At 53.2% G+C, this 17,557-nt stretch overlaps 1 protein-coding gene and 1 long non-coding RNA gene across 2 annotated transcripts in view; one reads left to right on the forward strand and one right to left on the reverse strand.

Moving 5' to 3' along the window:
• The first annotated feature begins 4,846 nt into the window (after positions 1 to 4,846).
• LOC138819977 (uncharacterized) lies at positions 4,847 to 9,731 on the forward strand. Its single transcript, XR_011369713.1, has 3 exons — positions 4,847 to 5,237; positions 8,613 to 8,729; positions 9,690 to 9,731. It is a non-coding gene; the product is annotated as an uncharacterized lncRNA (long non-coding RNA).
• A 6,074-nt stretch (positions 9,732 to 15,805) lies between these two features.
• The window catches only part of Slc15a5 (solute carrier family 15 member 5), a 17,394-nt gene continuing 15,642 nt past the window's right edge, over positions 15,806 to 17,557 (reverse strand). Inside the window, exon 9 of the mRNA XM_070011650.1 lies at positions 15,806 to 15,918. Coding sequence (XP_069867751.1) covers positions 15,806 to 15,918 — 113 coding nt within the window. The remainder of the gene's footprint in view (positions 15,919 to 17,557) is intronic.

Below are 17,557 nucleotides of genomic sequence, written 5' to 3' on the forward strand. Positions count from 1 at the left end.
TCAGTCATCTCCGGGCAGTATCGGGGCCCTTCCTGGAGGAGAAGGTAAAGGGGACTCACATGGCTGAAGGTCACCGGCAGGAACCTGCTGACCACATGCGGGAGCTGCTTTGATTCCACGGACGCCTCTTCCTCCAGAAGACATCTAGAAATGTCCCCATGAAGAAACCCCCCTCTGCCCATGGCTTCCGTGTGTGAGCCCAGAGCTCTCCAGGGAGACAGAGCCCAGAGGAAGAGATGGATGAGCACAGACGGTAGACAGACAGACAGACAGATGGATAGGTAGATAGACGATGGATAGATGGATGGATAGATGGATAGATGGATGGATAGATGGATGGATGGATGGATGGATGGATGGATGGATGGATGGATGGATAGATGGATGGATAGATGGATGGATGGATGGATAGATGGATGGATAGATGGATGGATGGATGGATGGATGGATGGATAGATGGATGGATAGATGGATGGATGGATAGATGGATGGATGGATAGATGGATGGATGGATGGATAGATGGATGGATAGATGGATGGATGGATAGATGGATGGATGGATGGATAGATGGATGGGTAGACAGATGGATGGATAGATGGATGGATGGACAGATGGATGGATAATGATAAGTGAATGGATGAATAAATGGGTGGATGATAGATAAATGGATGGATAGATGGATGAACGGATGGGGAGATGAATGGACGGGCAGGTGGATGAATGGGTGGATTGATGGATGGATAAATGATAGATGAATGGATAGATAGATGGATGGACAATGGATGAAGATGCGGGAAAGACCTGTCTGCGCATGCGCTCTCCTGCATGGTGATGCCGGCGGCCCTCAGCGCATGCGCCCTCCTGCATGGCGACGCCTGCGGCCCTCTGCGCATGCGCCCTTCTGAATGGCGACGTCTGCGGCCCTCTGCGCATGTGCCCTCGTGCATGGTGACATCTGTGGCCATCTGCGCATGTGCCCTCCTGCATGGCGACGCCTGCGGCCCTCTGCGCATGTGCACGGGACTCCCAAGCTGACGTCTTCACAGGCACACGCGCGCGCACACACGCACACGCGCACACACACGCGTGCACAGCATGCACATGTGTGTATACACACGAATATGCGCACACAGACACACTAACACGCATACACGAATATACACACGCATACAACTCACACGTGTGCACACCCATGGATATACACACACGCACACAACTCAGGTGTGCACACACATGGATATACACACATGCACACAACTCAGGTGTGCACACACATGGATATACACATGTATACAACTCAGGTGTGCACACACATGAATATACACACGCGCACACAACTCAGGTGTGCACACACATGAATATACACACATGTATACAACTCAGGTGTGCACACCCATGGATATACACACATGTATACAACTCACACGTGTGCACACCCATGGATATACACACGCACACAACTCAGGTGTGCACACCCATGGATATACACACACGCACACAACTCAGGTGTGCACACACATGAATATACACATGCATACAACTCAGGTGTGCACACATGAATATACACACACATACAACTCAGGTGTGCACACACATGAATATATACACACGCATACAACTCAGGTGTACACACATGAATATACACACATGTATACACACTAATGCACACAAATATGCACACAAATACAACACGTGCACACACGAATACAACACACGTATGCACACACAAATACACATTATACAACTCCACACGTGTGCACACATGAATATACACACATGCAGACACACTAACACACATATACATACACTTGTACACACATGCAGACACACACTGAGCCATTCTCACACATACGCAAGAATACACACACATACACACATAAAGACACATTCACACATACACATGCACCCATAACACCCACATACATGCATATATACTCACACAAACCCACGAACACAGTTCTCACACACATACACCCGTGAATGCACACATGCACATACACACAGACACATTCACACATACACACTTACAGATTCACATATACACACATACACACGTGAACACATTCTCACGCATATACACATGAATGCACATGTGTGCATACACACTGACACACATGCATGTATGCAACACACATACATAGTACAGACATGTATACACCTTCACAGTACACGCACACTCTACACATACACACATGAACACATTCTTACACGTATGCACATGAATGCACACGTGCATGCGGAAACACTGACACACATGCATGTACACAATACACATGCATAGTAAGACATGCATACGCCCTCACACAGTACACACACACATGCACACATGCACATATATTCACACACACACACACACAGAAGCTCAAAGGTGACTTTGGTTTCGGAAGGGAACGCCATGGTGGTATTCTCGGAAGGCTTGCCCGTCTCGCGGGGCTTATCGCCCGCACCGCAGTGTTTTAGAAGTGATAAACTTCAAAGCCAGAAAACGGGCTTTTGTTTGTTTTCCTGGCGGGGCAGATAAGTGTGCGAGTGTGCGAATGTGCTCCTGCAAGATCTCCTGTCAGAGCGCGGCAGGAAGGAGGTGTGGGCAGGCTGCATCCGCTCATGCTTCCTGAAACACACACACACACACACACACACACACACACACACACACACACACACACACACACCACCAAGCCCACACAGGTCCCCTCTTCTGGAAGTTTCCCCCTCGTGTCCCCAGCAGCACTCCTATGGACCTGTTAGTCACTGATCTATGTAAAAATTTCTATTGACCTGCACGGCCTTGACCGGTGGAAAGGGCTAAGGGGGTGATGGGAAGGGGGTGATCGGATGCACCCCGCTGGCCAGGACTGGGCCTAAAGAAAGAAGAGGTTTCGGAAGGAGGCGGGAACTGAGATCTGCGGCCTCTGATGGTGGGTACGTTGGTTATGACATGAATCAACTCATAGAACCCCTCCCTCCCTCCCTCCTCCCTCCCTCCCTCCTCCTCCCCCCCAACCCCAAAGCTGCTGGGGGGGGGACTCACTTGTCTGTCTGAACTCAACCCGCGGTCTTGGGATGACCTCTGCGTGGCTCATGGCTGCATCTCCTTGTGGGAGTCGGTTGGGCCTCGTCCAAATGGTCTCTTGGACTTCCGGGAGATCGTGAGTTCGAATCCTCGGCCCGTCTGATCCTCCTCGCGTTCCCTACACACAAGGTAGGTGGGAAAGCACCGGTCCTTCCCGGAAGATGGCCTCCAGAGAGAGGCTGGAGGGCCCTGCTGTGCCTTCTCAGACGAAGCTGCCTTTTGTGGTTCTGGAATCTTCCTCTCGTGACTCTGAATTCTGCCCGTCTTCTCGCTGTTAATGACACATCCACGGGCTTCTCTCGGTGAGAGAAAGAGAGCATGGCTTTTGGAGACAAACAAACAAAACTCAAGCTATCTGGGCGCCGGTGGCTCCCGCCTGTCATCCCAGCGACTCAGGAGGCTGAGATCGGAGGATCATGGTTCGAGGCCAGCCAGGGCAGGAAAGTCTGTGAGACTCTGATCTCCAATGAACCATTAGAAAACCAGAAGTGGAGCTGTGGTTCAAGTGGTAGAGCACCAGCCTTGAGTGAAAGAGCTCAGGGACAGCGCCCAGGCCCTGAGTTCAAGTTCCACGACCACACACACACACACACACACACTCAGCTTGAACTAACTGCAGACAGTATGGAATCTGAACCAGTCCAGCTGAGGATAAAGAAGACGAGACGTAGTACAAAAAATGAGAAAGAAAAAAAAAAAACAAAACGAAGCAGGATTCAGGGCCACCTGAGTCTATGCGTGGTAGGTTCCACAGGGCTGTTCACGGACGTTCTGGAATGTTCTGGAACCTGCCCGAGGATCCGAGAACGCCTGGAGAAGCAAATCTGATGGGCGGCCGGGTCTCGTTTTGTTGTCCTCCAAGGCTGGACCTCCACTGGGACGACAGACACGCGCCACCCTGCTCTTCCAGAAGGGAGGGTCCTGCCATTGCGTCTCCTGGCCTTGGATGTCTCTTACACAGCACGGGCCCCCCTTCGCCCGGGTCTCCCCGTCCCTCCTCTTCCTCCCTCCTCCCCGTCCCCCCTCTCCCTCCTTGCACGTCTGGACCCCTGGGAAGGCGTGGGGGGGATGGGGCGTGGGGGGTGCTGGTGACACGTACCCCTGGCACAGAGCAACGGACGAGGCGGTCGCTGATGGACTGGGGGTCAGGGCTGGCGCCCGAGATCCCCGCTTTGACATCTTCATGGACTGGGGAGCAGAGCACCCACACCTACTTGGGGTGATAGACGTGCAGTCTTAGGTCTGTTCCCTCCCTCCCTTCCTCTTGTCCTTCCTTCCTTCCTTCCTTCCTTCCTTCCTTCCTTCCTTCCTTCCTTCCTTCCTCCCTTCACTCCTTCCCTCCTTCCCTCTTTCCCTCCTTCCCTCCCTCCCTCCCTCCCTCCCTTCCTCCTTCCCTCCCTTCCTTCCTTCCCTCCCTCCCTCCCTTCCTTCCTTCCTCCTTCCCTCCCTTCCTTCCTTCCCTCCCTCCCTCCCTCCCTCCCTCCCTCCCTCCCTCCCTCCCTCCCTCCCTCCCTTCCTTCCTTCCTTCCTTCCTTCCTTCCTTCCTTCCTTCCTTCCTTCCTTCCTTCCTTCCTTCCCTCCAGTTCCAGCTTTTTGGGAGTTATTTACAGATCCGAGTCTCACGGACTTTCCTGCCCAGGCTGGCTTCGAACCACGATCCTCAGGTCTCAGCCTCCTGAGTCGCTGGGGTGACAGGCGGGAGCCATCGGCGCCTGGCTTTGCCTTTTCTTCTCTTACACCCTTTTTACTATTCATTTGTAATGTGGGGACAATCGTCGCACCGTCCGCCCTCGGCTCCTGCTCTTAGGGGCGAAGCTGCCTCTTCTGATCCGGCCTGCGCCATAGAAGATGAAGAGCCAGGTGTCGCCCTGGGAGGGAGGAGGAAGGCTTTTGTAGGAGGAGATGAAGGCAGTTGGTGTTGAAGCCAAACGTGGATGTCTCGCAGGGCAGACGGTAATGTGGCATGTCCGGTGGCAGCAGGAGGGATTCCAAAGGCCAAGGAGACACGGGAGAGCTTCTGGAGATGTTGGAGGAACGCCAAGGGAAATGTGGATGCATGGGAAGCCAGAGGGCTACACGGAGAAGCAGGTGAGCAAGATGGCGGACAGCAAGATGGCGGGCAGCGAACACCGAGGACCACCGACTTCCAGCCTGGACCCCAGGGCAAGTTCAACTTCTATGTTTTCTTTCATTTGTAGTGATTGATTCCTGATGGGCAGGAGAGACTGAAGGTGGGCTCTCCGACTGTTCTAGAAGGGGGTTGGTACATTGGAGGGGTGAATGGGAATGGTGAGAAAATGTTCTTGCTCTATTCATCAACTAACCCATCCATTCATCCATCCACCCATCTATCCATCCATCAACCAACCCATCCATCCATCCACCCATCAACCAACTCATCCATCCATCCATCATCCATCTATCTACCTATCCATCCATCCATCCATCCATCCACCAATCCATCCATCCATCCATCCATCTACCAACCTATCCATCCATCCATCCATCAACCAACTCATCCATCCATCTGTCCATTCATCCATCCATCAACCAACCCATCCATCCATCCACCCACCCACCCACCTATCCATTCATCCACCCATCCATCCATCCATCCATCAATCAACTCATCCATCCATCTATCAACCAACCCATTCACCTATCCATCCACCCACCCACCCACCCATCCATCCAATCATCCATCCATCCACCCATCCAATGCATTCTTATACTAAAACACCTTGACATTTCCTGGGGTTCAGGCAAAAATCCTATTTCGTTGCTGTGAGGAAGGCTGGCATGTTTGTTCCTTTTAAGATCTTTACTTTTTGATGAAGAAGGAAAACAGAAAACACACTGGCAAACAGGCAACCACGGGGCTGGGCAGGTGGCTCAGTGGTAGAGCGCTTGCCTTGCATGCCTGAGGCCCTGGGTTTGATTCCTCAGCACCACATAAGCAAAAAGAAAAAAGCCGGAAGTGGCGCTGTGGCTCAAGTGGTAGAGTGCTAGCCTTGAGCTGAAGAGCTGAGGGACAGCGCCCAGGCCCAGAGTTCAGGCCCCACGACCGGACCCCCCAAAAAAAAAAAACAGGCAACCACATCTGCTGTGCAAACAGGACAGGAAAAGGATTAGGTAGAAGACACATTTTCTTCTACGGAATAAATCGTGAAGCAGTCTTGCCTTCCCTCCCTCCCTCCTTCCCTCCCTCCTTCCCTTCCATATCTTGCCCCTTCTCTCCTGCCTCTCTTTCTTCACACATTTCATGGAGCCCAAATTACACGCCAAACACACCTGCTTCCTCTTTTCATCCGATCCAACCCCCCGTGTAGAGACAAAGCGCAGGGTTCTGCCGAGAATGGATTCTTTCCAGGGGATCCCTTGCTCACCTGCTCACACTTGGACACCAACAGCCCAAGATCCAAAGCCAGGGAAGAAAGGCATAATTCACACAGAAGTGATTTCCTGTTTGGTATCCCCGGGACGTGGGGAACGGCGGGCCATTTGCCTTCCTGGTGTATCTTATCTGTTGGACGAGTTTGGAGACCGGAGAGGAGCTCCATCTTGCCAAATCTTGGGAGCAGTTCCGGCTTTCTGTATGAACAATGTTGAGGGGGGGTGAGGGGGGCGGAGGGGGGGACAGAAGAAAGGAGAACTTGTCCAGGTGTGTCCTGAGCTCTGATTTCTGCAAGGTTACACTTTTTCCTGTTTGAAGAGATGATCAGTTCTTAAGATTGTAAGGAGAGAGGAAAGGGAGAGGAGAGAGAGAGAGAGAGAGAGAGAGAGAGAGAGAGAGAGAGAGAGAGAGAGAGAGAGAGAGAGAGAGAGAGAGAGAGAGAGAGAGAGAGAGAGAGATTATTCCACAGGTGCAGTTCATTGTGACTGAGCAGAAGCCAGCGGGCTGCTGTTTCCGAAGGGGTAAACTGAGGTATGGTAGGTAGGAATGTAGTTTGGGGCTGTCGCCCACCTTTGGACCTAGAGCTCAGCACACATTGGGCGAATAACAAAATTGAGGCTGATCTCTGCAGGGAAAGAAGCGGCGGATGGCATGATCCACCCATTTCCCCTCCTGTCTCTCTTAATTATAAATAGCCAGTGAGCCGGCACCGGTGGCTCCCGCCTGTCATCCCAGCTGCTCCGGACGCTGAGATCTGAGAATCGAGGTTCGAAGCCAGCCTGGGCAGGAAAGTCTGTGAGACTCTGATCTCTAAGGAACCGCCAGAAAACTGGAAGTGGAGCTGTGGTTCAAGTGGTAGAGCGCCAGCCTTGAGCAAAACAAAGCTCAAAGACTCTGTGTGTGTGTGTGTGTGTGTGTGTGGTGTAGGGGGGTGGGACTTGAACTCAGGGCCTGGGTGCTGTCCCTGAGCTCTTTCACTCAAGGCTGGTGCTCTACCCCTTGAGCCACAGCTCCACCTCTGGTTTTCTGGTGGTTCATTGGAGATCAGAGTGTCACAGACTTTCCTGCCCGGGCTGGCTTTGAACCATGATCCTCAGATCTCAGCCTCCTGAGTAGCTGGGATGACAGGCGGGAGCCACCGGCGCCTGACAATTTGTCACCTTTTATTTTATTTAATTTAGGAAGTATTCCCAGCAGGTGGCCAAGAAGCTCACAGATGTAGCAACTTTTTGGAACAGCAGATGACATGAATTGCAGAAGTACAGTGTCCAGAATAATTTTTTTTAAACCAGAGGTACTAGAGTACTTTCCTTCCTCCAGAGTGATTTAGAAATAGGAAGATTAATTATGCAGCGAGAGAATCTGAGAGCCATGTTTACAGAAGCCAGCTTGGAGGAGACATTATATTATTATTATTATTATTATTATTAGGGAATCAATGGCTAAATTTCAAGCACCACATTTAATGTCACCCCTGGACATTCTGACAGTTTAATTCTCAGCGCCTTTAGGAACACATCGCAAATATGTGAAGGCGTTATTAGCCATTGATGGGATCATTGATGATATTTTCTCCCCGACCCCCCCCAACTCCCCGCCCCGTCTCTTCTGCAAATGCAGTGCTACATATGTATGCATGTATGCACGCATGCATATACACATGTATGTATGCATGTACGTATGCATACATGCACACACGTATGTGTGCACATATGTACACATGTATGTATGCACGCATATACACATGTATGCATGCATGTACGTATGCATACATGCACATATGTATGTGTGCGTATACGTACACATGTATGTATACCTGCATGCATGTATACAGTGTGTATGTACATGTGTATGTATGATGCATGTATGCATGTATTGTTTTGCTTTTGGACAATGATGCCAGGTCTGACGGGAAGTTCTTGCTTCCTTTTCGGGATCTGGAGAAAGCAGCCACCGCGACTGCGGCTCGGCCTTTGGAGCCGTTATTATTATGACTCCGGCTGCATCTCAAGCCCCAGCTCTGTCCACTCTGGTTTGCGCTTTAATCCCGTAAAAGCCCCTGCTGTGTGTGCGTGTGTGTGGAGCTCTGCGTGCTGAAGATGTTTTCATTTAATGATGACCTCACTCTTCTGTAATGAATGCAGATTCAAGCTCCGACTCCAAGTGGGAAGTAGGCCCACCAAGCCATGGCTTCCCACCAATGCGCATCTTCTGACGCAGGGCTGGTGACACTTGCGTTGTTGATGTCCCCAGAGCAACAGGTGAGCACCCACCATTTGGTTTTCCTGGTTGTTTTTTTTTTTGTGCCAGTCCTGGGTCTTGAACTCAGGGCCCGGGCACTGTCCCTCAGCTCTTCAGCGCAAGGCTGGCGCTCTACCACGTGAGCCACAGCGCCACTTCTGGTTTTCTGGTGGTTCTTTGGAGATCAGAGTCTCACAGGATTTTCCTGTCCCGGGCTGGCCTTGAACCGTGATCCTCAGCTCTCAGCCTCCGAGTCGCTGGGATGACAGGTGTGAGCATCGGTGCCCGGCCTGTTGAACGCTCACCCTCTCCCATTTTCCCTGTGCCCAGCAGAGGTAGGGCTTCCTTTAACCCCAGAAGCCCCGTGAACAAGGTGGGTTTTATTTTCCGCTCGTGGGGGGCAGTGTGGGGGCCTGCGGCCACTGACCAGATGTCCAGGAGGGAGTCACCTGTGCGTAAAAGCAGCTCAGGGCAGCGCCCGGGCCGCGAGTTCGAGCCCCGGGACCGGCACCAATTTGTTTTTAAAGGAAATAAATACAATTCAGCTGCTGTGGCCTGGCCGGCCACTGGGTGGCCCCACGCATCCTCGAATGCCAGCAAACCCCGCTTCTCCTGCTTTCTAGAAGGTGGGCTTCTGAAGCGAGGCCAGGCCCTCCTGCAAAACTGGCAGGGGGACCCCAAGCTCAGCTCCCCCCCCCAACAGCAGGACGGACTCCAAGGGGGACACACGGAAGGGGCCGCCCCCAGCAAACCGAACCGGGCGAATGTCAATCTGTTTGTTATTACTTGTGTTGCTAAGCAGGGAATTAATCCCTGCGCAGAGAGCCAGAGTCTTGGATTTAGGCTTAGACCAGGATGATTTATACAGATAGATATAGATGTTATTATATTATGAATTATGTGAGTATAATTGTAACAATAACTTTTTATTTGTATCCTGTTTATAACCTTTAGATTTTTAATGTTATTTGATTGTCAAGATGCTGTTTGGAGGGGCGACAGGACATGAATAAGGTAATGAGCACATTTCTTTTTTTTTTGGTCGGTCATGGGGCCTGAACTCTGGGCCTGGGCACTGTCCCTCAGCTCTTCAGCTCAAGGCTAGCTCTTTACCACTTGAGCCACAGTGCCACTTCTGGCTTTTTCTTTTTGCTTATGTGGTGCTGAGGAATCGAACCCAGGGCCTCGAGCATGCAAGGCAAGCGCTCTACCACTGAGCCACCTTCCCAGCCCCGAGCACATTTCTTGTCCAGCATTGTTACCCTCTCCTCAGCTGCTCCCCTACTATCCCTTCATTCCCTAATTGTAATAATATGATAGTGATTGTATTATTATTGCTATTAATTCTATTGCTTGGGTTATTCTATTGCTATTATTAATTATATTATTATTAATATATAGTATATTGTATTATATACACTGTTATTAAGATATTGCTATGGTTATTGTTAATATATTATTATTAATATATTGTTATTACTAATAGATGTAATATTGTTGTCACTAATATAATGTATTATATTGTTATTAGGATATGGTTATTGTTGCTATTATTAGTGGAATATTGTTATTACATATTGTTATGAATATGTTGTTATGGTGACTATACACAATAGGATCATTAATATAGGTTATATTGTTATTGTTACAGTGTTATATTGCTGGTATGGTTGTCATTATTATTATTTTGTTATTACGTTAGTTATTATTAATGTGTATACCAGTCTTACATATATATATATATATATATATATATATATATATGTATATATATTTACTTGTTTTGGTGCCAGTGCTGGGTCTTGAACTCAGGGCCTGGGTGCCGTCCCTGAGCTTCTCAAGTTTGGTGCTCCACCACTTGAGCCACAGCACCACTGAGGGTGCCGACAAAATAAATACATAAATATAAAATAGATATAAAATAAAAATAACACCCCCGACTTGGACAGGGAGCCTCCTGCGAGTAGCCCAGCGCTATGTAGTGCTCAGTTAATTCTGGGGAGGAAAGGCTCTGTGTGTGTGTGTGTGTGTGTGTGTGTGTGTGTGTGTGTGTGTGTGTGTGTGTGTAAAAGAAATGCATTCCTCTCTGTGGAGTTGTAGCTGGAAACGCATCAGAGGGAAACTGAGCCCATTTCCCCCTCTGCCAAGATCCACCGGAGGCCCAAATGAGGCCTGATTTGCTCTCATTCCATTCTGCCCTGCTGGGCTGGAACCCAGAAGCCCTCTTGGCCCCAGCTCCCACAGAGGAAGTGGCCCTGGGGGGGGGCTATTCACCCTCAGCCTAACTGCTAGATCCTCGCTTCACATTCGTCCGCAGAAGGAGGGGCTGACGTGGCTTTTATACCTCAATGTCTCTAAACGGCTGATCAGAAATACACACACACACACACACACACACACACACACACGCATACACACACTCGGGATTCCTGAGTTCTTGTCCGCGTGGGTTTGGTGGGTTCGAAGTTAGGCATTGAATAGAGACTAGCCGGTGAAGGTTGTAGGACTTGAACTCAGGGCCTGGGCGCTGTCCCTGAGCTCTTTCACTCCAGGCTGGCGCTCTACCACATGAGCCACGCCACCACTTCTGGTTTTCTGGTGGTTCCTTGGAGATCACAGTCCCACGGACTTTCCTGCCCAGGCTGGCTTTGAACCTGGATCCTCAGACCTCAGCCTCCAGGTGGCTGGGATGGCAGGCGGGGAGCCAGGAATGACTCTTGTAATTAAAAAAAAAAATTGTTTTTGATAATCAATCCAAAGATAAAAAATAAAATAAAAATCGGGAGCTGCCTGAGCTCTGCTTACTCACAGCTGCAGAGAATGGTGCTGTGTTCCTTTCTGCGGCTGGAATGTTCCACACCGCCCTGAGACTTTCTTCTCGTTTCGGTTTTCACAAGGAGGTGCGGATCAGCCGTCCTGGGTAGAGGCTCAGGGTGCTGGGAATCGGGAGGATCGAAGCCACCATGTTCCTCCCAGGGCATTTGAGACACTCCGAGTTCTTCTTTGCATCCACCGTATATCAGTGACTACATCTGCACATGCCCCACGAGCTTGCTTATAAGTGTATCAGCTACATCCGGCCTCCGTGGAGCAGGGAAAATGGGTCTCCTTTGCTTCTCGGGCCCTGAGTTGCTTGGCTTCATGTAATTTTTTACTTTTCCAGGGCTTTCCATTTCAAAGGGTACAGTATCATCCTTTCCCATGGGTGAGTAAAATTCCATTGTGTGTACACACACACACACACACACACACACACACACACGCACACATATCATATATATATATATATGTTGACCATGGCTCACGCCTGTCATCCCAGCTACTCAGGAGGCTGAGATCTGAGGATCGAGGTTTGAGGCCAGCCCGCAGGAAAGTCTGTGAGACTCTGATCTCCCATGAACACCAGAAAACTGGATGTGGAGCTGTGGCTCAGGTGGTAGAGCACCAGCCTTGAGTGAAAGAGCTCAGGGTGGAATCCAGCCTGGTTGTAGATTTGTGTTGAGCTTTAGGCGGTTACTACCTGTGGCCTCTGTCTGTCTGTCTGTCTGTCTGTCCCAACTTCTCCATTATGTGGCTATTCTCTCGCTTCCATTTCAGCAGGCGCTTTTGAACCCTGAGAAAAATCTCCTTCATCGGGTCATGGCTCCCTGGTGTGAGATTAAGGCCGGCTAGACTGGAAGCAGACACGGGGAGGGGGGGGGGGCTGTGGTAAACTGAGTCACAGGCCTGCAGTCAGGGCGGACTAAGTGGACGAAAAGAAAATCACACAAGACGTTGTACAAGAAATCACCCCAGGCCTTTTATGGGTGAGCCCTGTGCGTGCTGGTGATGGGGGAAACATGTCACTGGGTGTGCAGGGAACGGCCCTGTCCTGGTCACAGCGCCATCACCCCAGACCCAGACCCAGACCCAGACCCGGTCTCTCTTCAAGGCTGGGGCGCACGCGAGCGGCCTTCTGCCAGCGTGTAGTAGTAGTTCACGAAAGCCGTCTGTGGGGGACACGCAGGGGCTGGGGTGGGGACCTCGCATCCTGCGCATCAGTGGAAGGAGCGAGGCGGGAGTGGAGACCCCCTCCCACGGCCTCCCACCGCCTCCCACCCCCTCCCCACCCCCTCCCCACCCCCTCCCACCCCCTCCCACACGGCCTCCCACGGCCCTCCCACGCCCCCTCCCACGGCCCCTCCCACCCCCCTCCCACGGCCTCCCACCCCCTCCCACGGCCTCCCACGGCCCTCCCACCCCCTCCACCCCCTCCCACGGCCTCCCACCCCCTCCCACGGCCTCCCACGGCCTCCCCACCCCCCTCCCACGGCCTCCCACCCCCTCCCACGGCCTCCCACCCCCCTCCCACGGCCTCCCACCCCCCTCCCACCCCCCCTCCCACGGCCTCCCACGGCCTCCCACCCCCTCCACCCCCCTCCCACGGCCTCCCACCCCCTCCCACGGCCCTCCCACGGCCTCCCACCCCCCTCCCACGGCCTCCCACCCCCTCCCACCCCCCTCCACCCCCTCTCCCACCCCCTCCCACCCCCTTCCATCCCCTCCCACGGCCTCCTACCCCCTTCCATCCCCCTCCCACGGCCTCCCACCCCCCCCCCCTCCCACCCCCTCCCACGGCCCTCCCACCCTCTCCCACCGCCTCCCACGGCCTCCCACCGCCTCCCACCGCCTCCCACCCCCTCCCACGGCCTCCCACCCCCTCCCACGGCCTCCCACGGCCTCCCACGGCCCTCCCACCCCCTCCCACCCCCCTCCCACGGCCTCCCACCCCCCCTCCCACGGCCTCCCACGGCCTCCCACCCCCCTCCCACCCCCTCCCACGGCCTCCCACCCCCTCCCACGGCCTCCCACGGCCTCCCACCCCCTCCCCACCCCCTCCCACGGCCTCCCACCCCCCTCCCACGGCCTCCCACGGCCTCCCCACCCCCTCCCACGGCCTCCCACCCCCTCCCACGGCCTCCCACCCCCTCCACGGCCTCCCACCCCCTCCCACCCCCTCCCACGGCCTCCCACGGCCTCCCACCCCCTCCCACCCCCTCCCACGGCCTCCCACCCCTCCCACGGCCTCCCACGGCCTCCCACCCCCTCCCACGGCCTCCACCCCCTCCCCCACCCCCTCCCACCCCCTCCCACCCCCTCCCACCCCCTTCCATCCCCTCCCACGGCCTCCTACCCCCTTCCATCCCCTCCCACGGCCTCCCACCCCCTCCCACCCCTCCCACGGCCTCCACCCTCTCCCACCGCCTCCCACGGCCTCCCACCCGCCTCCCACCGCCTCCCACCCCCTCCCACGGCCTCCCACCCCCTCCCACGGCCTCCCACGGCCTCACACGGCCTCACACGGCCGACTCCCCGAGGAGGAGGGGGGGGGCGCGGCCCCCGCAGGCCGCAGTAACGCCTCAGAGACGTTTCTTGGAGGAGAAGAGTTTCTTCCAGATGACCTCCGCCCGTGGCGAGGGGGTGGTGTCGGAGACAAGGCCTGAAAGGAGGGAGGGAGGGAGGGGGGGAGGGGGGGAGGGAGGGAGGGAGTCGAGAGGGAGGGGGGGGAGGGAGGGAGGGAGGGGGGAGGAAGGGAGGGAGGGAGGGAGGGAAGGAGGGAGAGAGGGAGGGAGTCGAGAGGGAGGGGGGAGGAAGGGAGGGAGGGAGGGAGTCGAGAGGGAGGGGGGCAGGAAGGGAGGGAGGGAGGGGGAGGAAGGGAGGGAGTCGAGAGGGAGGGGGGAAGGAGGGAGGGAGGGAGGGGGGAGGAAAGGAGGGAGGGGGGAGGAAGAGAGGGGAGGGAGGGAGGGAGTCAAGAGGGAGGGGGCAGGAAGGGAGGGAGGGAGGGAGGGGAGGGAGGGAGAGGGCTTTCCTGGGACCCACAGCAGACCCAGGAATCGCTTGCTCTCTCCAGGCTGTCAAAGACAGAGACAGAGACAGAGACAGACAGACAGACAGACAGACAGAGGCAGGCAGACAGACAGACACACACAGAGACACAGACAGACAGGGACAGAGGGAGAGAGACACAGAGAGAGACAGAGACAGACACAGAGAGACAGACAGACAGACAGACACACACAGAGAAAGAGACAGAGACAGACAAGGACATGGAGACAGAGACAGAGAGAGAGAGAGAGACAGACCACAGACAGATACATACTGAGACACACACAGAGAAAGAGACAGAGACAGACAGAGACATGGAGACAGACAGAGACAGAGACAGACAGAGATTGACAGAGATGGAGGCTGAAAGACAGAGCTACAGACAGACAGACAGGGGCACACACACACACACACACACACAGACAGAAACAGACATAGAAAGATGGACAGAGAAAGAGATGGAGAGACAGACAGAGAGACAGACAGACAGGGAGATGGAGACACAGAGATAGAGAGAGACAAATGCAGACAGACCGACAGACACAGACACAGACGTCTCCTGAGTAGCTGGGATGACAGGCGTGAGCACCGGCGCCCAGCCCAGCACCTCTCATCATCCGGCGTGATTTCTGATTCTAGACACACTGCCGGGGTGGTGGCGGTGTGTGCGTGTGTGTGCACGTGTGTGTGCGTGAGTGTGTGTCTCTGTGTGTGCGTGTGTGTGTCTGTGTGTGTGCGCATGTGTGGCTGTGCATGTGTGTGTATGCATGTGTGTGTGTGCATGTCTGTGTGCGTGTGTGTCTGTGCATGTGTCTGTGTGTGTATGTCTCTGTGTGTGTGTGCGTGCGTGTGTGTGTCTGTGTCTGTGTGTGTGTGTGTCTGCATGTGTCTGTGTGTGTGCGTGCATGTGTGCGCATGTGTGCGCATGTGTGCGTGTCTGTGTGAGTGTGTGTGTGTGTGCGTGCGTGTGTGCGTGTCTGTGCATGTGTCTGTGTGCGTGTGTGTGTCTCCTTGTTTTATAATAGTTTAGAATTGAATAAAACACACTTTTCTTCCTAAACAACACAGCAAGGCCTCGAATGCCATTTCTTGCTTGGACTCAGCGGAGAAGTTTCTAGAACACGCCAGTTTGCCCGATGGTGGCCCTCTGGGGCTCTGGTCTGGTCTCAGGGGGCTCCCCAGGTGGACGCTACCCAGCCATTTCCCTCCCCGCCGCCCCCCCCCACTTTCTTTACCTTGGTGGAAGATTCCAGAAGCCCAGAAGGCTCAACAGCGTCAGGGCGGCCAGAGAGAAGAAGAAGCATTCGAGATGGCCAGCGTTCAGCGTGGCGGGGAACCAGTGACCTGCATGGAACAAGAATCACGGTCACCCCACGGCGGGACGGGACGTTTCTGGAACCTTCTTCTTACCCCTCCACCAGCCACAGGGCCTTTGATTCGCTTCCACCGGAGCTGTGGAAACCGCTGTATGCAGGGGAACATGGCAGGGGCTATGGAAAACCTCTTACACAGCACTAGTCACTCCCAGCATATCTGTACAGTTCTGGAACCTTCTATCCACTGCCTGGCAGGTGGGAACACGTGGTGAATGTGTACTGGATGAATAAAACCATTCCTCGGGCCCCAGGCTCATTGTCAGAAAACAAGGATGATACACCAAGAAGAACAGAGACATTCATTATTATTATTATTGTTGTTGTTGTTGTTGTTACTTTGAACTCAAGCTGCTATCTCTGAGCCTTTTTGCTCACGGCTGGCGCTTTACCACTTGAACCACGGCTCTGCCTCCAGCTAATTTTTTTGATAGTTCATTGGAGATAAGAGTCTCTCCAGCCGGGAGCTGGTGGCTCCCGCCTGTCATCCCAGCTGCTCAGGAGGCTGAGATCTAGAGGATCACAGTTCAAAGCCAGCCTGGGCAGGAAAGTCCGTGAGACTCTGATCTCCAAGGAACCACCGGAAAACCAGAAGTGGCACTGTGGCTCACGTGGTAGAGCACCAGCCTTGAATGAAAGAGCTCAGGGACAGCGCCCAGGCCCTGAGTTCAAGCTCTAGGCCCAGCACAAAAAGAAAGAAAGAAAGAAAAAAGAACACTACAAGTACCAGCTGTGCTATGAAAATCACATCCAGGAGGCGGAAAAAGGGCTGAGAAATCAGACCCTGACCCTGGTCCCTGGGCTGCGAAGTTCTTTGTGTTCTGAGCTCACTTTCCTGGCATTTTGGGGCCACATTTTGCCCCCCCCCCCCCCGCCCACCGACCCAGGACCTGTGCAGATTTAATAGACAGTTCTATGCAGGGCTGCGTCTAATGACGCTTTGGAAGTGTTTGCCTGTCCCTGTCCGCCCGTGTTCCCTGATTTACACGATTCCCTCATAGCTCTCCAGTAAATTCTTAAAAACGCATTCATTTTCCGGATACCTGAAGGAAATCACACCCAACACCCGTCTTCCAACTTTGACTTTTCTATACCTAGTTTTTAAATTTCATATTTATCTAATGAGAACGCATTTTTCTCTTTTTGTTGGTCGTGGGACTTGAACTCAGGGCCTGGGCGCTGTCCCTGAGCTCTTCAGCTCAAGGCTGGTGCTCTACCACTTGAGCCACAGCACCACTTCTGGTTTTCTGGTGGTTCCTTGGAGATCAGAGTTTCATGGATTTTCCTGCCCAGGCTGGCTTTGAACTGTGATCCTCTAGATCTCAGCCTCCGGAGTGGCTGGGATGACAGGCGTGACCACCGGTGCCTGGCAACAAATTTTTATTTGGTGTGTTTCACACACATCCATATATTCTGAAATGAACACGTCTACACCATTAGCTCTCTGTCTCTGTCTGTCTGTCTGTCTGTCTGTCTGTCTGTCTGTCTGTCTCTCTCTCTCTCTCTCTCTCTCTCTCTATATATATATATATTATATATATATATATATATATATATATATATATATATATATATATATATATATATATATATTTGACTTTGCAGCCTGC

This window comes from Dipodomys merriami, unplaced genomic scaffold, assembly GCF_024711535.1.
Source record: "Dipodomys merriami isolate MVZ:Mamm:240054 unplaced genomic scaffold, mDipMer1.0.p SCAF_84, whole genome shotgun sequence".
Lineage (NCBI taxonomy): Eukaryota > Metazoa > Chordata > Mammalia > Rodentia > Heteromyidae > Dipodomys > Dipodomys merriami.